The following is a 26,947-nucleotide window of genomic DNA, read 5'->3' on the forward strand; positions in this document are numbered from 1 at the left end:
ATGTCAAAGGAGGTGGAGAGTAGAGCCAGAAGTGAACTTCATATAAAGTTGCCTAAGAATAAACTGAGGAAACAGAGATTGTACATCTTTCAAGCAGGAACAATGCCGACCTACAAGGCAGTACCTGCTGGTAGACAGATGATTGCTGAGACAACGAACAGCATTTCCCTGACACTGATAGACTCAGAGAATCAAAGCAGTGGAAAAACCCTGGTGAACGACCCTGGTGATTTTGAGGGTTCTGAAAGGGTAAGAACTTTAAAGAATTAAATATGTTTATTTTGAGTTATTTTTAATGTTATTTTTATTATATATAATGGAATTGGAATGTCCAATCAATGGTTGTACATTTGAGAAAAGGTTTTTCCCAATGACTAAAAATTTGGCACGAATGTTCATCTTGACCCCAATATTTGCAGGACTTCCAGAAGTCTCTGCCCCCAAAAGGTAAAATGAGATATGTTCACTGTCTATAAACTAGGACAGTCCTAAGTTATCTCTATGGTTTACCATCCACAACTTGCGGATTTATTATAGGACAATATGTAGGATCTGTTTTACAACATATGTATGTAACTGAAAAATCCAATCACAAAGGGTAAATTAAGTTTTTCAGGGTTTTTCTCTTTCTGTTTGTGCACCCATATAAGAGAACAGAAAATAGGTGATAGTCAACTATTCAGAACCATTTTATTTCTGTAGCTCTGAACTAATTGAAAGGTGTTTAATGTGGGGAAAACAAATACCTTTTACAGATACAAATGTACTTCTATTAGGATTACATTTAATTTAAAATAAAATACATTCAAATTAAAGGTTTGGCTCAAATATCACTTACTCCACCTTTAAGTAAGCAAGACAAGGTTGTTAGAAAGTAAGCCAACAATAAAACAGTGCAACAGCATCTGTAAAGATATCAGTTAAAGATTCCCCTTTCTGTGTCATCTGCTGCAATTTTGATTCTGATGTAATACTTCCTTATGCCAGCTAGAAGCCAAACACAAGGGGTGGAGGGTGTGTTTACAGCGTTGTATGATACAGGGCAATATCAATTACAGTTGCAACTTTGCTAGGTATGAAATAAAATAAAAATGTTAGTGAGTCAAGATATCTAAGGTTTGTCTTGCAAAGCTCAGTCTCTCCTTAAAAACCCCATATGTAAATTTATTAATGAGGTTATTATAAACGTATTATGGAAAAACAAATCTCTTTATACTATATAAAGACTATATATAATGTTATATTATATTATATAAAGATACTATATAAAGATATATATTTGTTTTACTATATATATATATATATATATATATATATATATATATATATATATATATAATCCGTAATATTGATCTTTTATATATAATGGTGGTTATTGATTTTGATTCCCTAAAAAATACTTTCAAAATTAGTTGGCTCTTTGAATACTTATCAAAACCAGATTCTATATGGAATGTCTTTCCTCAACTTTGTTTTTTTCTACATATTGGTGGCATTCATTTTCTTTTAATGTATGACATATCCAAACTCCCCATGAAACATCCCAACTTTCATTGATAGACTGTCTTAACTTGAGCTCTAATTTACTAACACACTTTTCATCAGAGAAATGTTTTATTTGGAACAAAAATATTTTATTCAAGAACAAATTTTTTATTTCTGACAACTGGCTCAGTTTGGTGGGTGGAATGATAGATTACATAAACCAAGCCAAGAACAGCGGCAGAACAATAAAAAAAACTACTTTTTTAAACTTCTCCTAGACCATTGATTTTCACCATGACCGAATCAGATCATCTTCAGACCATGCTGAAAAAAAAAACCATGGGAGTTGATTACTAAAACTGTTCTCGAATAACACATGAATGAAGTTGTTGAGTATATATCTCAGTAACGATTTAGCATGTTCAGACCAAAATTAGTTTGTATCATAGCCATCATGACTTGAGGGTTAATTGCTTTTGATTACTTTTGCCTATTATCATGAGATTGCTCTTGATAGATTCCTTAGGACATGCCTAGATTAGAACAATCATACCAATGACGCCATGGTCAAAAGCCAAACGCCGAGGCCAAACTTGCTTTAATCCATTTTGAGTTTTCTTGAAAATTTTTATTTTCCCTATCATAGGAACTCGAGCTGCGTCACCGGTTTGGGAACGATGCTGCGTGATTGCGTCGTGAAGCACGTATGTAATCAGTCCAATAGGAAGACGGAATGTCATAGGCGGGTAACGTCATTGACCCGAAAACTATAAAGCCTGCCGGCTAACACACGCCCCCAGTTTCTGTAGCCTTCAGTAAGTGCTCTGTGTATTCATTGTCATTCTGTGTTTGTGTCTAAATTCAGACTTTGTTATTTTCTCCCACAAATACACACACACACTGACAGAACGAGAGAGATTATGGCGAGCGAACACTCGTTCAGAAAGTGTGTTCCTCCCTGCTCGCGCTTCATTTCGAGCGGGGATACACACTCGATGTGCGTTGTTTGTTTGGGTGAGCAGTTTATAAAAAAGGGGTGCGCCATTCATTTCAGATGTCATCCACCTTATTTCAACGGGGTTCTGCCCACGGTGGGGGGCCCCGAGCAGGCTCTGGTGATGACTCACGAAGTGCAGACTCTCCTACGGAAAGAGGCTATAGAGAGGGTTCCTCTACCTACCCTATTTGTTTTTTTTAACCATTTAACATAATTTTGCCATTGGTTTGGTGTGCCCAACCATACTTGTTTATCTTCTCATTTTGCCTCTGTTGTGATTGGGCCCTTAATCACTGTTTGCCACTATGTGTATATATATATATTAGGGCCGGGACTTTAACGCGTTAATTAAGATTAATTAATTACGTGACTTTAACGCGTTAATTAATTACGCAAAAAAAAAAAAACACTTTTTACCACACTTATTTTTGCACCGCGGAACGTTTTTCAATGAATGAGTTTCGACGGACCAATTATACTGGAACACCAACTAGCGCTCCGGAGTCACGACAACAACGAACCATGTGAACATGAACGAAGCTATGGAACGAAGAAGCTGATGAGACCGCTTTGCTTGGCCCCGTGGATGGGAAATTTTGTTTTAAAAAACGAAAGAATGGAAGCGTCGTCAAGAGCATGGTTGTGTGCAAGCTATACAACAAGGAATTCGCGTATCACAGCAGCACATCGAGCCTCAAATATCACAAAAATGCTTTTGCTAAACTGGCAAACATGCACTGGTCTGCTGGACTGAAATAAATAAACAAACAATATTTTGTTGATTAAGCTTATGTATTCAGTCATTATTCAATGGTATACTAAAAATACATGTGAAAAATTACTTCTCATTGTTCTCAGGTCAAATATTTATATGCAATTAAAATGCGATTAATTAATTACAAAGCCTCTAATTAATTAGATTTTTTTTTTTAATCGAGTCGCGGCCCTAATATATATATATAAGTATGTGGGCCATAGGCGATTAATCCTGAAGAATTATTATTAGGGCACCACCAACTGGCAGCAGAATGTGTTACTTAAATCAGACTTTGAAATAGTCTCACCCAAATTGTTTCATGCTTTGTCAGAATAATGTCAAAACATGGCTGAAGTTTTGTAAAAATTGTGGGATTTTGGATTATTGCAGGCTCTAAACTTAAAATACTCCTCCAAGGGAATTCATGCGATTCTCACCATTATCAATCAATCAATCAACTTTATTTTATACAGTGCATTTACACCGACGATTGTTTCAAAGCAGCTTCACAGTGTTAAACAGGACAATATTGCAACAACATTTTATTTGGCTGTACAGTCGTTCCAGAGGAAACAGTGATGTTATCAGCTTATTTTAATTTATCATGTAGATCAGTATTATAAGTTTATAGAATTAAATAAGTCCTATTATGCCAACACATTGAGGATGCTAAATTGCTAAATGATTTTTGATACATGGAACAGTGTTGCCATGGTGCAATCATGGTAAATTAATGACAAAAAAGGAAAAACGTTAATTTTGTTTCCTTATGGGCACCTGGGCAGCAAGGTGGTACAATTCTTAATAATCCCTCTTCACCAAAGTCTGTGGAAAGATGTTTTTTTTTTTTTTTTTTTTTTTTCCATTTTACATGCATGTCTAATAAAAGTTGTTGTTAAAGGAGATCTCCTTCGAGATTTGTGTGAAGGACCTTGAAGACATTGTCCGCGTGAAACTAGAAAAGGAGAAACCACTCAATTTCCCGTGGTTTTGTGAGAATATTACATTGAAAACACCCTCTGGAAAATGCTTTGAGTTCCCCTGTCATCGCTGGATAGAAGACGAAAATGAAGTGATTATCCGAGAAGGCACTGGTATGTGCAGAATCACTTTGTTTATTATCCAGTTATTCAACATTAATATTATTATTATAAAAATTATTTGTTCAGTTGTTACTGAATCATGTCTTAAATGCTGTCCTTTCTCTGTGTAAAATGTGTGCTGTGTATTTCTCTGTGTGTTTATTTAGCTCGATTGCCTCATGATGGCACTGAATTGTTTAAAGAGCAAAGACGAAATGAACTGGAATCTAGACGGAAAATATTCAGGTTTGAAGAAACAATTACAGTCTTGAACAGTATAATTTGTTCCATATTCCTCTCCAGATACAGTTCTTTTTGCTTGACACACTAATATTATAACTATATTGTCACAAATGTATTATATTTTTCATATACACAGGTCCATAGCAGCGAATGTAAAAGTGTGTGTTTATGTGTCTGTGTGTGTGTTATATTATAACGACATATTGAACCAGAAACATACTGTATGAAAACTTTTTGATTAGGCATTTGGACTATTTTTTTAGAGTAAAAAAAAAAAGAAACTTTTTTGTTGTTAAATCTGACAAACTGCATCGTTTTTAGTAACAAAACAAAGACAATTATCAATCAACGGCAAAACACATTTAGGTTGATGTGACGGTACTAGGATACTTGAGGCATCATGAAAACGGTGCGGCAGGTTTGCATATATTGGTTAAGCACTACATCATCCTGGTGATGATCAGGCAGTCACTGGAAGAAGAGTCCCTCGTGCAGATGAAGAGCCGAGGAAGCGATAAGACGCAGATGACCTAGGTGGCGGTAATGGAGCCGCAGCAACAGCAACGACCCCGAGAAGGAATTGAGGATCCTGAGGTCTGAGGACGAGCTGGTGTGACTGAGGGTGGATGTGACGACTGAGGAAAGGCTAAGTTCTCCAGACCTGAAGGGGTGAAGGGCAGCGGACAGTTCCGCAAGTCTACAGCGGAGGCAGGGCAAGGTCTGACCCACAATTTGGCCCTTGTCAAACTCGCTCATATCCTTACGGCCGTTTCACACCACAAACGTGAGCAGTCTGCGAGTTGCGTGTCAGTGTAACATCTTGGTTACGTATGTATCCCTCGTTCCCTGAAGGAGGGAACGGAGACACCACGTCGGAGTACCAACGAATAGGAATCTTGCTAGCGAGAGCCAGTCTACTTCGAGTGTAACTAAACGAGCCAATGCACATTGGCATGCAATGATTGCACCAGCTGCTCATGCCATGCAGCGCGGGTATAAATGAAGCACAGGTGCTTGCATCAAATTAGTCTTTTGCTGAGGAGCCGAGTAGGTGAATTGGCATCCCAGCAGGGTACAGATGACATGGCGGCAGGACATGGCGTCTCCTTTCCCTCCTTCAGGAAACGAGGGTTACATATGTAACCGAGATGTTCCCATTCAGTCAGTCACAACGCCACGTCGGAGTACTGACAAATAGGAATCCCTACCAAAGCGCCATGGCCTGTGCCCCCTTGCAGTGCCCTGTATGAGCCTCCTGAACTCTCTTACCTGATGAAACAGGGCTCAAAAAGAGAAGTCCATCACTGCTGTTCTGCATGACCCGCTCAGTGACTATTGGATAACACTGGGAAAGCGTGCCCTAATGGGGGGGGGGGGGCACTGTGGAACCACATCATACCAAGAGGAGTTATGTGGAGACAGAGCTGAGTCTTAGCCCGCCGCCGTGAGGAGGCTCCATCCCTGATAAGGGAGGGCTCTACCAAGGGAAAGACACAGGCTTCTGGGAGGAGCAACCATGGAAAAATATGTGGGATCCCCGTAGGGTCGCTCACATGGCCCAAGCCAAATACCGGTTCTCAAGGATTCAGTGGCAAGAGGCCTGATGCCGGACGCTCTGCCACGCCCGGCACCGAGGGCGGTGGAGGAGTCAGAGTTTCATCTCTGAAGAATGTAAGTGCCGAGGCGCAGCAAGCCGACAGGAGCCAGATCCTCAGTGCTTCTACCTGTTTTAGGTGAGAACACAGGAGGAGACCGGCTCCACATGTAGGCTATAGAACCTAGCGAACGTGTAGTGTCGCCCAGCCCACAGCTCTAAAGATGTCTGACAGCGAGGCGCCACGTGCAAGCGCCCAGGAGGATGCAACACTTGTAGTAGAGTGTTCTCGCACCCTGAGCGGACAGGGCACACCTTGTGTTTGGTAAACCCAGGAGATGGCATCCACTATCCAGTGGGCCATCCTCTGCTTGGAGACAGCCTTTCCCTTCTGCTGGCCTCCGTGACAGACAAAGAGCTGATCTGAGGTTGTGAAGCTTTGAGTTCTGTCCACATAGGTCCACAGAGCGGACAGGACAGAGCAAAAGCTAGGGCTGGGTCTGCCTCCTACCAGGGGCAGCGCTTGAAGTTTCACCACCTGATCCCTGAAGGGAGTGGTGGGAACCTTGGGCACGTAGCCAGGCCAGGGTCTCATTACCACGTGGGCGTCGCCTGGCCTAAATTCCTGGCACGATTCGTCCTGGCACGAAGTGCCTGCAGGTCCCCTACCCTCTTGATGGAGGCCAATGCAACCAACAGCAAAGTCTTCATGGACAGAATCTTAAGCTCTGCTGACTGCAAGGGCTCAAACAGGATAATCTGAAGTGCTCAGAGCACCAGCCAGATCCTAAGAGGGTATGGAGGGAGGTCGAGGAGGATTTAACCGTCTCGCTCCCCTAAGGAACCTGACGACCAGGTCGTGCTTCCCAAAGAATTTATCCAACATGGTCGTGACAGGCGGAAATAGCAGCTACGTAACTGAGGGAGGAGGGTGACAACCTACACTCCAACCCCTGCTACAGGAAGGAAAGCACAGACGCAAACTAACACCTTCGGGGGTCTTCTCTGGGAAGAACACCAATCGACGAACAGGTTCCACTTCAAGGTATAGGCCTGTCTTGTAAAGTGATGGTGTTAACTACCTCTTGGGGTAAGTCACCTAGAAACTCTGCTTCCCGTCCAGGGACCAGACATGAAGTTTCCAGAGGTCTGGACGCAGTTGCCAGAGGGTGCCCCATCTCTGAGTTAGAAGATCTTTCCTCAGAAGAATCGGCCAAGGAGGGACTGTCGTGAGGAACCTGAGTTCTGGGAACCAGGTCCGATGGGGCAATATACAGAGCCACCAACTGGGCCTGCTCCTCGTCCTCCCTGACCTTGCACAGTGTCTGTGCAAGTAGGCTCACTGGGGGAAAACGCATATTTGCGCAGTCCCGGGGGCCAGCTGTGCGCAAGTGCATCCGTGCCGAGTGTACCCTCGGTCAGCGAATAAAACCACTGGCAGTGGGACGTTTCTGGGGAGGCAACCAGTTTAACATGTGCCACCCGAACTGAACCCAATCAGCTGGACCACCTGGGGGTGGAGTCGCCACTCTCCCGGGAGCGCAGCTCATGACAGCTCATCGGCCACACGGTTGCGCCCACCAGGGACATGAATGGCCTGAAGTGACCTCAGACACTTCTGACTGAGGAGATGGGGGGCGAGTTGAAGACCACACCATGCCTGGACACCTTTTCCAGAGGCACTCTGGCCCACAGGAACGAGGGGTCCGACTGGGAGCTCTAGCCAGGCTCGCAGAGACCGAAAAAGTGGGATCATCAGGACCACCAGCATACCCACCGTGGGGCAGCGAGGTGGAATACAGGCACCGGCCTGGGGCGGCTGTCTTGTGGAGGTGGCCCGCAGTGGGGTGTGAATGTGCTGTGCAACACATACCTGATTCCACGCAGGGTAGAAGGTCCGCAAGGAGGCTGTGATGCATCCCTGCGTCATCCGCTGCTGCCTGCTGGCGAAAGAGGAGAAGGATGAGTGTGGTCCAGCGTTTGACAACTCTCCAAGCCCCCCTGAGGACCCAGAGATAGAGGAACTGCTCTTTTATCGAGAGTATTCACACTGGAAGCGTTTGTACAGCGTCACAGCAGCGGCTCCCACGCTAGAGTCTATACTGTATATACCTCACTGAGTATTAAATACTAAATTAAAAGAAAGTTTACTTTTTTTTCTGGCTAGTTTACTTTATTTTTTAAAATCATAACCATACTTTCACCCAAACTGAATAATTAAAACAAGTTTAAATGGGTAAATCTTCTACAGATATTTTTTTATTCTTTGTTTTCTTTTCTGACATAGTCCAGTTCTTGTTAAAACACACTACATGTGCTTCTTGTGTGCATTTTGAGCACTTTTGATATGAAATCATATTTATTTTGTCCATCAAAAGTGTGCTTTCACTTTAATTGAGCGTCAGCAGTGCAGCAAAAATAGGCTCTGTTTCACTGCTACACACTGCTCCTGCTCCTGGTTAACATGGGCACCAAAAAATATGCGTTACTCACGCACCACTCACACTTGCGGTGTGAAACTGCCATAAAAAAAAGGGTTCATTTGGGACTCTGTATAGAACCATAGGTTTCTTTACTCAACCCCAAAGAACCGTTTATGCTAAAAAGGTTCTATAATGACAAGAAAGAACCCTTTTGTCACAAAGGTTCTTTAGGCTATTATTCCTTATATTACACTATTCTGCAACATTTTGTAGTTGTAATTAAATTATTGTTTATTAGTCTGTTGAAAAACTGAAATGGCACTCTTCGTGTGATATTGATTAACTACATACAATTAGATACATATACATTTTCTAACCCCCATATCTTTTCATTTTCATTCATAAATGCATTTGAATACACTGAATAATGCAGTAAAATGTTTGTCAATAATATGAAATATTTAATCCGGAAAGGACAAAACCAATGATAATGATTCTTCTTTTGATTGAACCATTAAAAAAGGGCTCTATATAGAACCTTGTAGGGGTTCCAAATTCATAGCACCGATAAAAACTTTTAAGGTTCTATATAGACACTTTTCTTCTAAGAGTGTACACTTACCCAGTTTTCCTGCTTCTAACACATCAACTTTGAGGACACAATGTTCACTTGCTACCTAATATATCCCACCCACTAACAGGAGCCGTGATGAAGAGATCATCAGTGATATTCACTTCACCTGCAAGAGGTCATAATTTTATGAACAGTTTTAATTTCTGCAACTCCAACTGCATCAAACACATTTGCAAGATTAAAGTATGTCCTCAAACAACTTTTCCCATCACCCCCTACTGGCCCCTCTTGCCCCATCATACTCACAAGATTTCTTGAATTTTATGAGAAATGCTGTGATTCACTTTAAACAAATAGGCCATAAAATCTAATAGGTGCTTAATCCTGCTCCTTGAGTGGCAGTCAGAAATGTCCCCTTTTTTATATCAATGAAATTAATGTACTATATTTAGGCTCAATAATGTTTTTTTTGTGTGTGTTTGTTTTTTTATTTAGTAATACAATATTTAAAAAAAAAATGTTTAAAGTAACAATAAATAAATAGCACAATATCTATATGACACCTTTAATTTCCAAAACAAGTTTAACTTTAAAACTGTACAAAAATCAAAGCAATAAATCTAAAAAGTTGTGTTCCAAATTTGAGGTTGAAATCTCCAAAAATTTGCTTTCAGTAAGAATTTGTTTGGACGCAGTACTAAACGCTTCCACTAGAGGAAATTTGTCTCTCATTAATTCCCTATGCGCTCATTTTTGATCACGAGGAATATAAGAGTGACAATTTTTTTCAGGACCATTTAACCTTTTTAAATCATGTCAATGATTTTCTTTTTCACATGGCAAGTGCCAAAAACTTTTACAAAATTTCGGACCATACCGATGGAGTAAAAAAACAAAAACAAACAAACAAACAAACAAATAATTTGGTCAAAAATTAACGAGCACCAGAGGGTTAACACTATGCAACTATGCAAACATGGATTGAACAGCAGCTGGCTATGCAGAACATCCAGTCTATGATGTGCAAGGATTATTCTCATAAGTGTTAAAAGACATATTACGAGTGACTTAATATTATTATTATTTGGAGCTCAACAGTAATAGTTGTGCAGAAATGACTGAGCTTGCCTATAAAGAAAGACCTTCTTGGCATGTTTGGAGGAAGGAACTCAAACATTTCCCTCAAAATCTTCCACCGTTTAAATGAGCAGCTGTATTGTGTTTTCTGTGACTTTTGTCAAGCCATTGCAATTTTGACTCAGGTTTCAGTTAATGGTATTTGCAACTGTTTCGATAATCTGCCCCTGGCTAAATGGGTCATTAGTTCTTAAGCCACAAACTTAGACTATTATTTGAGGTAGAAAGTGATTGCATTGTTCTTCGACAAGGAGGACTTGACCTGGATGCTGTCCTGGATATTTCCTTCTTGTGCACTCGGTCCCTTTTTTAACTAGTTACATGAGCTGTAAATGCCATGTGACTAATCACTCTGGAAAAGCAACAAAATGGTTTTCTGGCAGTGCTGACAATTTTTAGAGCCCTCCTCAAAACAGGTCACTGGTAAAACATAAAACATTTTATTGATTGATTAATTCATTGCAATCCATGTTTTGTGAAGAAGAAAACAAAACAAGGCAACCAAAAACGTACTTATAATCGTTATGTTTGATAAATAAATGTTAAAGTGTAACTGTGCAAGTAAATGTTGTCAATTTTCTTGTTGAAGATGGAAGGAGTGGCGTCCTGGCTTCCCTAAGGGCATAGATGCCAAAATGAACGAACTTCCTAGTGAAGTTCAGTTTGATGAAGAAAAAAAGTCAGACTTTGCTCTGAATTCCAAGAAAGCGTAAGTTTGGGGGAATGTGTCACAGCCACAGTCCTTGCTGATTCGATTCTTAATTTTTCCTCAGTTTTCCTCAGTGAAATTCTGCAAATAGTGGTCATGTCTATAATTAAACTCTATGCATTCTGTTTCAGGAATGAGGAATTATTTATTGACAAAAATAAAGATTCCATTAATTCCTGGATAGACCTGGCAGATTTTGAAAAGATTTTGGAACATTTTAATATCAAGAACACAGTACTAGGTTTGGATTATTTCTCATTTTGTCAAGAATGTATATTTTTGTTTGTTTCTACATTATATATCCAAAAACAATTTCTGTGGAGAAACCAACAATGTAGAGACAATATTTTCATAGCTGTAAATCCTGTGATGGTTGACAAAAAATTTCCCATTTTAAATCTGAACAGAGACCGTGATGCAAGACTGGAATAAGGATTACATGTTTGGCTATCAGTTTTTGAATGGCTGCAATCCTGTCATGATCAGGAAGTGTGAGGAACTTCCAAAAACATTTCCAGTCACAAATGAGATGGTGGAGGGCTTTCTGAAGAGAGATGTCACACTACAAGTGGAATTAAAGGTCAGAAACATTTAGATATAAATCACTTGATTTGGTCAGTTATCAAATCTAAGACTTATTTGCCTGTAATGTGACATCTTTCACATAATTTAATTTATAATTTATAATCAGTGTCACTTTAACCTACACACCATTTGTTCTAAACTATACACCTGTGCACACTTGTTTATAGGCAGGAAACATCTTCATAGCGGATTATAAAATACTGAATGGAGTGGCATCCAGCCCTCAGCGCTATTTGGCTGCACCCATCTGCCTGCTGTACAAGAACAGATTGGACCAAATTGTGCCGATTGCAATTCAGGTATCTGTACCATATAGAATCAAAAGAATATAACAAAAATTATACAACAAAAATAAAAGTACTTTTTTTTGTGAATTTACTCACTGAAGTTAAAATGTTCTGCTTTGCTTTATTATGTCTGTATCAGCTCAGTCAAAACCCAGGGGAAAGGAGCCCAATCTTTCTCCCAAGTGATAATGAATATGACTGGATGCTTGCCAAGATGTGGGTGAAATCTGCCGACTTCATTGTACACCAGTTGGTCACACACCTTCTCAAAACACATCTGATATCAGAGGTTTTTGAAATGGCCATGTACAGACAGCTCTCTGAAGTCCATCCTGTATACAAGGTACCCGTCTTTCAATGCACTGTCATGATATTTAGATTTAGTGCTAAAATGAAGATTATGGTTTCATGTGTCAATTTATTAATGAAGGGTTACTTGATATCCTTCCCTTTTTTAATGATGGTTTAATATTAACCCAAAACCTCCATGGAATGACATAGAAACGTCTCGGGTTACGTATGCAACCATGTTTCCTGAGAGAGAACGAGACGCTGAAGTCAAAGCACTGCTGGAACGCCTCTGCATGATTGCGTCGTGAAGCACATGTGAAATCAGTCCATTGGCATGACGGTATGTCACAGGTGGGTGAAGTCATTTACAGGGAAACTATAAAGCCCCCCCGAACCAAACAATGTCAGCTTCTAAAATGTCGAAGCAATATGGTCACAAGCATGTTGGGATTATGGCAAAGCGACGCATCGTCTCGTTTCCTCTCAGGGAACCATCGTTACATACATAACCTGAGACGTTCCCTTTCAAGGGAACTCGCACTGCATCAAAGCACTATAACCACGCCGCCATAATACCAAGTGCATGCCTGTGTGAAATCTTAGATCCCGGAGTCGAAGCCGCATCCATGTTATAAAACTTTACAAAAGTATGCGGTGAGGACCACCCCGCCCGCATTGCACACTTCTTGAAGAGATACCCCCGAAAGAGTAAAGCTCTAGAATTATTCATACTCTGAGTTGAAAGGTCTTGAATCCTTAACTCTTTCCCCACCAAACACGGAATTCTCCATTATTTGTGAGAAAACGCTTCCCAGCCAAAAAATGAATTTTCCCGTTGTAACAAAAGTCAGTTCGGAAAGGAAGGAAGAAGACACGGTCGGCTTTCAGGAGACTCGGTTAGTGTTTATTTCTAAACAAAACAAACAAAACAACAAGACGCTTCGTAGCGTTTCTCAATACGCCAACACTTTCAATAAATCTCCAGAGCGCACTGTAGCTTCTCCCACAGCTTCCGAGTCTCCTGCCGGTCTCTCTCCCTGAATGTGCTCCTTGAGCTGATTTTATGCCATCTCCACGCCCATTACTGGAACAAGACACAGGTGATAATCATTTGAACTTGATCTACTTATGTCCACTATCCCTAATGCAGAGCGATGCCCCCGTGTGGATCATTCCAATGGTCCGATGAGGTCCATACCAATGCTCTCGAAGGGGACCTGCATTAACGGAAGGGGGCAGAAAGGTGCTTTTGGGGCGACTGGTGGATTTACCAGCTGACATTCACGACAAAACGTTCACCACCTGCGCACATTCTCGTGAATGCCCGGCCAAAAGAAACGGGCCATTAGACGATTTAGTGTGGTTCCCTGTCCTAAATAACCTACGATGGGGTTAGAATGAGCCGCCTGGAAAAGTTTTTCCTGGCAGCTTTTTGGTATTAAGAACTGGGTTGTATTTTGCTTTGATCGAGTGTCTTGGGTCACTATACAACTGATCATTTATAATAGCAAAATATGGAAAATATAGTGGCCGGTCAGGCCTGTTTTGCTTCCCAAAATCAGCGGATGTCGGAGGTATGGATTAATGGCCACCTTTAGCTTGTGCTTTTGTCCCATAAATTGAATTATCACCAACATTAGCGGATATTTCAACACGTCCCCGTGCACACACCGTACCTGGACCATGCGGCTTGTATCCAATGACTGAATCAGGTTGAATCAGGCTTTGGTGAATTGAGGTTTGGTTACAACCTGAATCCACCAACGCCTGATAGGTACCCCCCTTAATACTCACAGGTATTTGGTTCCAGCCAGCCAGACCGGGGGCAGCCTGTGGGACATCCGGAACAATCATTGTCACCACCTCCATCTTCAGACACCTGTCAATGAAATGCTCCGGGTCCTGGCAACACCAACAGGCCGGCCCAGACCTACCCGCCACCCCAGTGGTAGTAAGTGGGCTCGGTGATGGGTGTGGAGAGAGCGGGGAAGAGGGAGCGCCATTGGTCCCCTGGGGGCTAGGCTACGCCCCCCTGGGTGGACCTCACGAGCCCCCTGTAAACCTCACGAGCCCCCTGTAAACCTCACGAGCCCCCTGTAAACTCCGGGCTGGAATCTGGAGCGTTCATTGGTCCTGTGCCCACCCACTGGCTTCTGCAGTTTTTCAAAGAGGTCTAAGAATGCTTCTGGATCGTCCATGGGCCCCCTTTTATTTAGGGCCAGGAGGGTGGGCTGGCTCGTGTGTATCCCCACTCATAATGAATCAAGGGTAGAGAGGAACTCACAATCCAAATTGCTTTTTGCTCGCCATTATACTCCTGTCTATATATATATATATATATATATATATATATATATATATATATATATATATATATATATATATATATATTATGCTTGTTCTTTTTGGACAAACAACAACAGTTTCACACAGAGCGCTTGCTGAAGACAACAGAAGCTGACATTGTTTGATTCAGGGGTGCTTTATAGTTTCCTGGTCAATGACATCGCCCACCTGATTTCAGGTGATTTTGGACTGATTTTACATGTTATTACAAGAATTTGTATTTGTATAAGTGTTAATACAAGTACAAGACACAGGTCATAACACGTGCTTCACGACACAATCACGCAGAGATGTTCCCGCAGCGCTTTGATGCAGCACAAGTGCCCTTGAAAGGGAACCACTATTTTCTGTTTCAGGTTATGCTTTTAAATACATTATCATGATTTAATGCACATATTTTTAAATGCACAATTTGCTTTTTACAGTTACTGAAACCTCATGTTCGTTTCACAACTGCAATCAATGCATCGGCCCGTGAAATCCTCATCGGTGAAAACGGGGTCTTCAGCAAGGTAGCTTTAAACCTAATTTAATACATCCACACATAAACAGCATCTTGCTTAAATCTAAAGCAATTCTATTCATATTTGAATATTTTGTCCTTATTTTGATCATTTCTTTCCTTGATAGAGGTTTAAAGATTAATATTATTAAAAGATAAATATTATAAAAGATAAATATTATTAAAAGATTTTGTAAACAACTTATTTTATTCATATTAAACATAATATTTTGAGTTTCTATTTATTAAAACAATTTCCTTCATCGTATCAACTACATTTTTTTTATTTCAATTAACTCAAAATTTAAAGGCAACCAGGTTAAAATTTGTTTTACAGTGTATGCAAATGTAAAAAAAAAAAACACCAGAAGAAAACCTTACCCACAATCCCTCCTAGATGGTCACTTGAGTAGGCTAAATAAGTTTCTACAGTTAATTCTGAAAAAAAAATGTAGGCAAAAGATTAACTGAATTCTTGGTATCCAAAGTTTAGCAGCGTCAGTGGATCTGGGATAGAGGAAATTATGGAACGTGCCATGAAGACTTTAACCTACAAATCCCTTTGCTTTCCTGAGGCCATAAAAGCTAGAGGAATGGAAGATGTGCCTAAGTACTACTATAGAGATGACGGCATGAAGATCTGGGAGACAATACACTGGTATGTAGTAGGGTAGTAACAGTTCCCATTCAGTCAGTCACGTTTAATGTTATGTCAATTCTGACATATTGGGGTCTCGCCTTGGAGCCCAATCACCTCCAAGTGGTAACCAAAATGAGCCAAAGGATATTGGATATAAATCTTCAGTTGCGATGCTCTCAGCGTTCACCTCCTCAGAGCTGGATAGTTGGCACACCGGTGCCCCGCCCGGGGAGGAAGAAACCGCAGGGTGGGCTTCCAAACCTCGAGACGAGGCACTGGATCTCACAGGTGAAGGCTGAGATAAGGCTGGGCCTGTCTCAAACCCCTCTGTGAGATCCATTTGCGAACCCCACGACTGAAGCCGCCGCTCTGCCTCGGCAGCAGTGGGACCCGAGCCGTGGGGAACGCGAGCCGAGGCACCCTCCTCGAAAAGTGCCCGGCAGGAGCGCAGCGTTCTCAATGGAAGCCGCTCACTCCATGCTGCACTCCCAAACAGACAACGCACATAGAATGTGTATCCCCACCCGTGATGAGACAAGGGCAGGGATGAACACATCTAGTGAATTGCTGTTCACTCGTCATTTATTTCTTTTTTTCTTTTATGTTTAAAGGTAGAAAACTCCTGCCTAGCATTCACTAAGGACAGACAAAAAAACAAATTTTGACAGACAGATTCACACAGATCGTTTACTGAAAGCACAGAAGCTAGTTTCTGTTTGTGTTCGCGGGTGCTTTATAGTTTCCGGTCTATGACGTCACCCACCTATGACGTTCCATCTTCCGATTGGACTGATTCGACATGCGCTTCATGACGCAATCACGCAGAGGCGTTCTCACAGGGTTTCGACGCAGCTCGAGTTCCCTGATAGGGAACAAATGTTCCCTAAAAGTAAGTGAATGTTAATTACTTGTTTATTATTACTTGTTTATTACTTGTAATTTATTATTACTTGTAATTTTCAGTCATGATGGTATTCAGAAAAACAGCTTTCCCTCAAGTGTTGTGAATTCTCCTCGAGAGGCTGCACGAGCGTCAACAGCGCGCAGTTCATTATACATTATTATCCACTATCAATCGCCACTTCCACTTAATTAATGCACAATCATTCTTGCATTTTGGTGATTGACTAGTTATTTTTTTTGTTTTAATCAGGCTCTTGTCCGTCGGGTAAGTAAAATTATCTTTCACTTGTCCCTTCAAAAAATCCACTTCTCCCGGACAAGCGTTAATGTCGAGCACTGTATGAGTTATTTTAGTTAGGCTATATAAAAAAAACAACAACAACAAATAGGCAAATTACAAAAACAATAGTAAATAAAACTAAAATAAAAATTCAGTTACTAATATATATTATTCAATATGTATAAATTTATTTAACATCGTTTTTTGATTAGCTAAAATTTATGACAGACAGGTCTTTAATTGGGCTGCTGAATGCATGGACGTAATATTCTGACACATATCCAGTTATTACCCACCTGTTTACGCACAGTTAAGCCATTACCGACTGTGTTCATGCGATACTCCATGCGATGGACATTTTGCAGTTTGACATCTGTGTGAGCGTGTATTTGAATATTCCGGAGCAAGGAGAACTTACTGATAGCGCGTATGACAGAAAGCACATGAGAGAGAGAGAGAGAGAGAGAGAGAGAGAGAGAGAGAGAGAGAGAGAGAGAGAGAGAGCGCTTTTGTTGAATGTCATTCAGCGCGATTCCTCCTATCTCGCCTATAGTTAATCGATAAAGAATTGTAGTTAAATTGTAGCTAATTTTGTGATACGACGGTCTTGGCATTTCATTTGGCTGAAAATTATATTCAACCCGCCAAAGTGGCTAGTGGGAGTGGCTGCCGTACCCGCCACAGCTGAAATCTACCCGCATTTGGCGGGTTGGCGGGTGTTAATGTCAAGCCCTGACTGTAAGATATCTGATATCTTTTTTGAAATTTTGAAAAAGCGTCCTGCACGTGCTCCTCCATACAATAATGCTGGTGATTGGCTAGACGAGACCATTCTAAAACTTTACAAAAAGGATACAACAGTATCACGCAACGATACAGGGAGACGCGCGCCATATATAGAAAGTGTTCAGAGGCATACTATAAGGTTTTGCGAGAAAGAAACCGTGTTATTAAGTCGAAATACTCGGCCATTACTCTGCGCGTGTTCCTCTGAATGTGTGCGCTAGCCGTCATCGTACCGCTCACGCAATATTGTCATGACAACCAGTACAAAGCATTCGCCTCAGGAGGTACCTCATTATAGTTTGTTTCTATTGAGTCTGTGTCTCACACACGCACAATTTTGAGGATAAGCACACCATGACAGTGCGAGTTATAGTAATATGCTGACGCTCATGCGCAGCTCACAGGAGTGTGCACAGAGTAACGGCCAAGCTCAGTATTTTGACTGAATATTAGTTTCTTTCTGGCAAAACCTTATGCTGCGTTCACACGGAACATGAATAGAGCATCTGGACCGAGTGATTTTCCTCCTGAACACGTTCCATATGTGAAGCGCATCTCCCTGTATCATTGCGTGATACTGTTTTTTATTTTTTATTATCATTTTTGTAAAGTTTAAGGCTGGATTTCACTGCAATTTGCAGCCATACAGGAGCGCATACAGGACTTTTTTTTTTTTATTTCAGCTTATGATGTCCAAAAAAGACAGCAGGGTGACTTTATTTTCATTTCAGGGTAACTCAAAAAATGAATAAGGGTAAAAAATGTACAGGGTGACTCTTAATTAATTAATAATACAAATATCACAGGACTAAGTGAAATTCTTTTAAAATAAATCAGAATGTCCAAAAGGATTCTAAGAATCCAATAAGATCCTACAGGATGAAGTGAAATTCCAATAGGATTTTTTGACAAGGACTTGCAAAAAAAAAAAAAAAAATTATATTTCCTGTTGCGTCTGTCATTGCTATGCAACCATGCAGCTTTACAGGGGGTATGGCTTGTCTAAATGAGATGTAAATTAGCTCTATTGTCGCTCCCAGCTGGTGAGAGCAGGTGAGAACTGCACAATCTTTAGAGGCCATTTTCTCCAGTTTAAACTTTTTTAAATGCCTACCTTCACGTAGCCACAACTTCTCTAAATTTTATCAGATTCCCATGTGTTATACATCGTTGGAAAGCTTGGAGACTATACTTTCAGAATCTGTGAATATCTCAAAATGCCCCAGAACCAAAACTTTCCGTGATTGGTCAAAATGTGTCATCTTATTGATCTCCCTGTAGTTTTGTTTCTACTGTGGTCGAGATCTACTATGACAGCGATGAGGCAGTTAAAAAAGATGAGGAGATTCAAGAATTTGTTAAGGATTCTCACCTTGGCATGAATAATCCAAAAAGTGAGTGCCGGTTCAATTTATCAAAATGTCATTGCTAGTCCGTGTAAGCAAGCTTGATTGTTTGCATTCTTTTATATGCATCTTTGTGTCCATCAAGTCACCTTTACATGTGTGCACAAGGTTAATGTATACCGCCACTGTTTATAGAGTTTCCCAAGTCTCTGAAGACTCGAGCACACTTGGCTGAGTACCTGACTGTTGTGATATTCACAGCTTCAGCACAACATGCTGCAGTCAACTTTGGACAGGTGAGATTACACACTTTCACTGACAAGAGTGTTAAAAATTGCTAGGCAAAATTCTAGATAATATCTGTAATTAAATCTTTATGTTCCAGTTTGACTGGTATGCCTGCATCCCCAACAGTCCTTGCACAATGCGGAAGCCGCCTCCCGAACAGAAGGGTCAAGTGGATATGAAGTACATTATGGAGAGTCTGCCTGACCGTGAATGTTCCAGCAAGGTTCTAGCAACAGTTTGGACCCTCAGTCGATTCCAGAAGAACGAGGTTTGATGTTTGATTTAGATAGAGAATGTGGCAGCAGTCTAGTCTAAATCAATGCGAAAAAGAATTAACCTGTTACTTGAGTACAGAGCATCAAGGTTTGAGTAAAAATAAATAAGCCAAATATGTTTTTCTTTTGTTGTTGTTGTTGATTGTTTACTTGCTACAGTATATGAGTTCTACAGCACTGCCAACACACAAATATTGTCAATCAGGTATTGCAATCAATTAAACTGACTCTTCACTAAGTTGCAGTCATATTTGGGGAGTAACAGAATATTTTTCTATTCATTTAATGGTGTTACATATTTAAAATACTAAATATTAGGAGCTCTGTTCTGTTATAGTCCAGTATGAATTGTAGTAATAACAATTTTAGTGTGCATGTAAAGAAGATGGCAGCAAACAACAGTATGAAATCTCTACCAGTACTAGTAATATTAAGTGACACATTCACACTTTATAAATTTAAAACAGTGTTGAATAAGGAATCCAAAGTGTATAAATTATGGTGGATAGTTTTAAACTAAATTATCTAAAAGTACTAGAAGAGATCATTTATCTTAAAGAAATTCTTTAGAAATTTAGGACAACATTGTTGCTGGAGCAAGTATAACAGATTAATTAGTGCAATAAATTAAGTTTTGATTAAGGTCATAGAGGGGATCAAACGTCTCGGTTACGTATGTAACCCTAGTTTCCTGAGGGAAGGAGACGCTGCGTCGAAACGCTGTGAGAACGCCTCTGCGTGAATGCGCCGTGAAGCGCGCGTAGAACCAATCCATCGGAAGATCTATCGATCGTCGGCGTGATGACGTCATCGACCGGAAACTTAAAAAGCGTCCGCGAAAACAAACAGGAACTAGCTTCTGGAAAAGCCTGAAGTAAGTGATCACGTGCATGCCGGGAGTATGGCCGGGTGACGCAGCGTCTCGTTCCCTCAGGGAACTAGGGTTACATGCGTAACCGAGATGTTCCCTTTCTAGGAACTCGAGCTGCGTCGAAACACTGTGAGAACGCTTATACCTACATCGCCATAGGACCAAGTGCGTCGTATGTGTGCAGACGTAGCGCACACGACTACGATAGCACCTGCGCCCCAACTGTAGATGCAACATCTAACTCGTAGAATCTTACGAAGGTAAGCGCCGAAGACCAGCCTGCCACATTACAAATATCTTGGAGGGAAGCCCCCGACAAAAGTGCTTTAGAAGCAGCCATACCCCTGGTAGAATGCGCCCGGACAGCCAGAGGAGACGGCTGTCCGGCCGCCTCATAAGCAAGTGAAATGGCCTCGACCACCCACTTGCTCATTCTCTGCTTGGACACGGGAGCCCCCTTTTTCTGGGCTCCAAAACAGATGAAAAGCTGATCAGATTTCCTCCACAGGGCAGCTCTGTGGACATATGCGTCTAACGCCCTAACCGGGCACAGCAGATTTAGTCTTTCCTGGTCTGACGTCATAAATGGAGGAGGACAGAAGGCTTGAAGAGTAATGAGGCCCCGTGGGCTCGTAGGAACCTTGGGGATGTAACCTGGTCTGGGGTGAAGGAAAGCCTTTACAGAGACACTTCTCTTCCCACACTTTATCTTCCCACTGTCTCTTCCCAGAGACACTCCACCCAAAGGAGTGTGGAAGGGCAGCTAAGGCTGCCACGTACACCTTTATTGTGGAGGGGGTCAACCCTGCCGAGAACCTTGTCTGCAGGAACTCCAGCACTGTACCAACCGGGCAGTTAACTGTGTCCAACTGGCGTTCTCTGCACCATCCTGAGAATAGTCTCCATTTCAGAGCATACAGTTACCTCGTGGACGGAGCTCTGGAGTGAAGGATGGTCTCTACGACCTCGGCCGAGAGACCCTCCTCTATGAGCCTGGCCCCCTCAGAGGCCAGGCGCACAGTTTCCATAACTCTGGGCGAGGATGCAGGAATCTCCCACCCGCCTGAGAGAGGAGATCCCTCCTGGTCGGAATCTCCATCGGAGAGCCTTCCAGGAGAGATATTAGGTCCAAAAACCATATTCTGGTCGGCCAGTACGGAGCCACTAGAAGTACCTGGGCCCCGTCCCGGCGTACCCTCTCCAGAACTCCTGGAAGCAAGACAATCGGGGGAAATGCGTACAGGGGCAGCCTCGGCCACTCCTGTACCATGGCGTCCAACCCCAGTGGGGCTGGATGTGACAGAACGAACCACTGAGGACAGTGAGAATTCTCTGCCGAAGCAAACAGGTATATCTCTGTTTTCCCGAATCTTTGCCATAGGAGCTCCACCACCTCGGGGTGGAGTCTCCATTCCCCGGGCCTCGGCCCCTGCCTCGACAGGATGTCTGCTTCCTGATTTAGGACCCCTGGGATGTAAACTCCCCTGATGGAAAGCAGTTTCCCTTGGGCCCACAGGAGGATCTGACGTGACAGTTTGTATAAGGGACGGGACCTCAGACCCCCCTGATGATTTATGTAGGCGACCACTGATGTGTTGTCTGTCCTGACTTATACATGATGGCCCCTGAGGTCAGGCAGAAACTGTTTCAATGCAAGAAACACAGCGAGCATCTCTAGCCGATTTATGTGCCATAGCCGCTGGTGTTCCTGCCATAGACCCTGGGATAAACGGCCACTCATGGTCGCACCCCACCCCGTGAGGGAAGCATCTGTCGTTAGCGTTACATGACGAACATGAGCTCCCAGCACGGGTCCCTGGGATAGAAACCCGGGATCTTTCCACATGACCAGAGCACGAAGGCATCGCCGCGTGACTTTGATCGTGCGGAGTGGATTTCCCCTCGGGGAGAACCCTTTTGTTCTGAGCCACCACTGTAGCGGTCTCATGTTCAGCAGGCCAAAAGGTATCACGTTGGACGCAGCTGCCATGAGACCTAGCAGTTTCTGGAACTGTTTCACAGTGACGGCACAGTCTAGCTTCGGTTCTTTGACTGCTGCCAGGATCGATGCTATGAGTATCGGCGATAATTGCGCCCGCATAATTACAGAGTCCCAGTTCAGGCCTAAAAAAGTGGTTCTCTGAGCCGGAGAAGGCACACTCTTCTTGGCGTTCAGCCTCAACCCCAATTTCGACATGTGTGCGAGACCAGCATCTCGATGCTGAACCGCCTTCTGCTCGGTGTGAGCTAAGATCAACCAGTCGTCGATATAATTTAGTATGCGGATGCCCTGCAGACGCAACGGCGCCAGAGCTGCATCCACACATTTGGTGAATGTGCGGGGTGACAGTGCTAGACCGAAGGGAAGTACTCGATATTGGTATGCCTCTCCCCCGAAGGCAAACCTCAGAAACTTCCTGTGATGTGGAAGGATGGAGACATGGAAATACGCATCTTTGAGGTCTATGGTCACAAACCAATCCTCCAACTTGATCTGCGATACAATCTGTCTGAGTGTGAGCATGTTGAATTTTAGCTTTGCCACAGAGCGATTTAATAAGCGCAGATCTAATATTGGGCGCAACCCCCCATCCTTCTTCGGCACGATGAAGTAACGACTGTAAAACCCTGACTCCCTGCCGGGAGGAGGAACCCTTTCTATAGCCCCCTTTCGCAGGAGTGTCCCTACTTCCTGTGCCATTATCAGAGCCTGCTCCGGACCCACCTCTGTGGGTAGGACACCGCTGAAAGGAGGTTGCCACCTTTTGAATTGAATGGCGTACCCCCTTTCGACTATCTCTCGAGGCTGGCCTCTGGTGTACTTTGAACAGCAAGCACAGCGCCCTGAAGCGGCGGACCGGCAGGGAACAACTGACTTGACTGCTCGGGAGCCCCCCGATAGGGGGAGCGGACCACCCTCGGGTGGCCCGCGGGGACCGTCTGCGCCCTGGCGTTGCAGCGGGGTTGGCAGCGCGGCCCTCAGAGGGTGCCGCAGGACAAAGGGTACCGTAGGCTGAGGTAAACACTGTTTTCCTGCGGGGGGAACCACCCTCAGCGTCCTGACGCTTCTGTCGTCAGGAACGCTTTGACGAGGCCTTCTAGGCGATCAGGACTGTCTTCAAATCAGCCCTGCCCCTCGAAGGCCTCGCCTGAGAGCGCCGCCCCTCCTCCCCGTGCTGAGGGGGAGTTCGGGTAGTGACGCTCTGCTTTTGTTGTGCCCTGTAGGAGGAGCTTGTACTCGGCTTAGGCTGCTGCTTTTCTGCAGCAGCCCCAGGGACCTGGATCTGGAGAGGGAGAAACTGTTTAAGCGCCACTGCCTGTTTCTTAGACTCCTGGAACCTCTCGGTGACGGATTGGACCGCGTCACCGAAGAGGCCCGCAGGGGACAGCGGCGGATCGAGCAAAAAGCTCTTCTCCTTCTTCTCGATTTCGGTGGGGTTTAACCAAAGGTGCCTCTCCGTGGCCACCAGGCTCAGTTCATTAATTATACCACCCCCCACCTCATCACGACCATCCAGGTCCCTAAGCAGGTCAGCTTGATATGCCTGCATGATGGCCATAGTATGCAGGCACGCAGCGGCCTGACCTGCCGCCGAGTACGCTTTGCCCACCAACGCCGATGTTGTCTTTAATGGCTTGGTGGGCAAAGTCGGGGCCTTTAGGGACAATGCCGAGGAAGGCGAGAGATGGCTCGCGAGCATCTCTTCAACCTTTGGCATTGCCCCATAACCATAGTGCTTCAGCCCAATGATATTACTATAGGTCGACGTTTGCGGGCTGAAAACACGGTATGATGCCGGTCTCTTCCACGATCTAGCCACCTCGGTGTGCAGATCGTGAAAGAACGGCAGGCCCCGACGTTGAGGCTCCGCTGCACGAAAGGGCAGGAATCTTTCATCGAGCTTACTCTGCCTCTTTCTGCCGGCTTCAGCTCTCTCGGTGGGCCACTTGATATTTAATCTGGCCACCGCTCTCGTGAGCACCTCAACTAGCTCCTCACTAGCAGGGGACTGAAGTGGCGAGTCTTCAGTCGCGATGCTCTCAACGTCCACCTCCTCAGAGCTGGATAGTTGGAGCACCGGCGCCTCGCTCAGGGGGGAAGAAACCGCAGGGCGGTCTTCCAAGCCCCGAGACGAGGTGCTGGACAGTGCAGGTGAGGGCTAAGATAAGGCAGAGCCCGTCTCAAACCCCTCTGCAAGGTCCAATTGTGAACCCCACGACTGAAGCCTCCGCTCTGCCTTGGCAGCAGCGGGACCCGAGCCGCGGGGAACACGAGCCAAGGCACCCTCCTCGAAGAGTGCCCAGCGGGAGCGCAGCGTTCTCAGGGGAAGCTTTTCACAGTGCTCGCAAGCAGCCCCCTCGAGGGCTGCCTGGGCATGCTGCGCTCCCAAGCAGATCACACATAGATTGTGTGTATCCCCACCCGTGATGTAGCGTGGGCAGGGATGAACACACCTCTTAAACTGCTTATTTTCACTCGCCATGATCTTCTATTTTCTCTTTTTTTGTAAATATATTGATTATATTTAACAAAAGGGTGGAAAATTCTCTCTAATGACAGACAAAAACACCAAATAGACAGACAGGTTCACACAGATCGCTTACTGAAGGCACAGAAGCTAGTTCCTGTTTGTGTTCGCGGACGCTTTATAGTTTCTGGTCGATGATGTCATCACGCCGACGATCGATCGATCTTCCGATGGATTGGTTCTACACGCGCTTCACGACGCATTCACGCAGAGGCGTTCTCACAGCGTTTCGATGCAGCTTGAGTTCCCAAAAAAAAGGGAACAAATGTTATCAGCTCACTGTTACAAACTGCCACCTTAAAAACAAGTCATTTCAACTCATTATTTAAAATCTTGACTTAAATTGAGTTGGATCTTGTACAACTTATAAAATTAAGCTGAATTTAAATTATTTCGATTAATTAAAGTAATGGAAAAATATGACTATTATTTTTTACAGTGCTGTAATTGCTTAGCCTAGAAATCTAGACGCATCCTAGCGGCAGCAAATCTAATCTGCCGCGAGTGTCGTCTAGCAACTCTCAATACCCTTCTGAGCTGTAATCCCCCCAATCCCCAAACGCTTGCCGGGCCAAACACATCGTGTATAGAGTCGGTGGGCGGGGCCATAATGACGACGGGCAAGTTGCGTTTGCGTGCTTCTAGTAAACATAAACTGGCGAACAGTGGTCTTTCGAATCAGCTTTGACCACGACTCTGCTGAAAAGTTCAGCTTTTCTCTGAGAAAAGTTCAAAGAACGGCACTGAGGTCATTCTTAAAAAGGGAAGATGTGTTCGGAGTTTAGCCGACCGGATACGGCGAATGTTTAATCTACCAACAAGCTCTGTTTCACCTTCGTTGCTCTGGTTGGTGTAGCGCTATCCTATCGCGTGCTATCCTATCGGGAGTTTGAAAGACAACCATTTATCCGCCCCTCGGATTGAGCCGTCAATGGTGAGTTTCCAGACCAAACATCTTGATGTGGGTCTGGCTTTTAGGCTAGTAATCGCTATCATGTGAGGCTATTCTTTGTTCAGCTGACTGTAAAAAGCACTTGCACTGATTCTGATTTGTAGTATCTGCTGATCTACAGGCCTTAATCATGTTAATGCCTATTTTACAAGTTCTTTAAAGAAACACTGCAAATAAAAATGCTTTGCAATGTCACACGTAAATCCGAGATTAATACCGATTCATTTTTTTCCCCACATCAAGAGCATATTTCTCTGAAAATCCCCAAATCTGTCCTGGGATGTTTTATAAGCTTGTCTGAGTGAATGACATTAACCAAGGGGACAGAACTTAAAGAAGGGTCAGTTTACCATGTTAACAGAAAGATGTAATTTTCTCTGAAAAACTTTTTTCTTTCCCAGCTTTACTTAGGCATGTATCCAGATATGTTCTTCACAGAGCAACCAGTGAAGGAAGCCATAAAGACGTTCCTCAAGAAACTAGATGAGGTGACCAACATCATCAAGAGCCGGAATGAGGGATTAACAATGGAGTATTGTTATTTGTCCCCAGACAAAATCCCCAACAGCGCTGCAATTTGAGAAAATACTTGTAGTGTTCATGGCCAATGTGTGCTTGACATAGAACAACAGAAGAACAGCTCTTCTTAAAAGATGAAGTATGGTAAAACACAGAGCATTCTGCCTTTTGAGGCAATTTTTATTAAAGCATGTTTGATTAACGTATATTGTATTTGACTCTGTTGCTGGGAAATAAGAGATATTACTTTGTAAAGCCATCTGTGCACGTATGTGTCTTATCTGAGGGAAAGAAGAACAGTTTATGTGGCTACGTCTTTATTCATATAAACATGCATATTTATATATCCATACTGTGGTATTCTTTTACTCACCTTTTGATTAATTGATTTATATTCTTTATTACTCATGATATATTGTTTAAGTAATATTTTATTCTATTTTATACCTTGCAGTTATATTGATATCTCACAACTATATTGATATTGTGCTGATAATATTTGCTGTTGCTGTGTGACTTACAGTAGATTAATGTTTTTTGATATGA

At 43.1% G+C, this 26,947-nt stretch overlaps 1 protein-coding gene across 1 annotated transcript; it reads left to right on the forward strand.

The window, feature by feature from the left end:
* Positions 1–26,527, forward strand: LOC137082414 (polyunsaturated fatty acid 5-lipoxygenase-like). Its single transcript, XM_067447715.1, has 14 exons — positions 1–249; positions 4,141–4,333; positions 4,489–4,567; positions 10,882–11,001; positions 11,133–11,242; positions 11,409–11,581; positions 11,754–11,885; positions 12,013–12,216; positions 14,936–15,022; positions 15,501–15,670; positions 18,903–19,015; positions 19,163–19,263; positions 19,353–19,523; positions 26,284–26,527. The coding sequence occupies exons 1-14, from the start codon at positions 1–3 to the stop codon at positions 26,461–26,463; spliced, it is 2,082 nt and encodes a 693-aa protein (XP_067303816.1). The 3' UTR covers positions 26,464–26,527.
* The last annotated feature ends 420 nt before the right edge of the window (positions 26,528–26,947 follow it).

Source organism: Pseudorasbora parva, chromosome 1 (assembly GCF_024679245.1).
Source record: "Pseudorasbora parva isolate DD20220531a chromosome 1, ASM2467924v1, whole genome shotgun sequence".
Lineage (NCBI taxonomy): Eukaryota > Metazoa > Chordata > Actinopteri > Cypriniformes > Gobionidae > Pseudorasbora > Pseudorasbora parva.

Coding starts and splice junctions, on each gene's coding strand:
- LOC137082414 (XM_067447715.1), top strand. CDS start 1: ATGTCAAAGGAGGTGGAGAGTAGAGCCAGAAGTGAACTTCATATAAAG. Junction 11,002..11,132: donor GCTCTGAATTCCAAGAAAGC/GTAAGTTTGGGG, acceptor ATTCTGTTTCAG/GAATGAGGAATTATTTATTG. Junction 11,243..11,408: donor TATCAAGAACACAGTACTAG/GTTTGGATTATT, acceptor AAATCTGAACAG/AGACCGTGATGCAAGACTGG.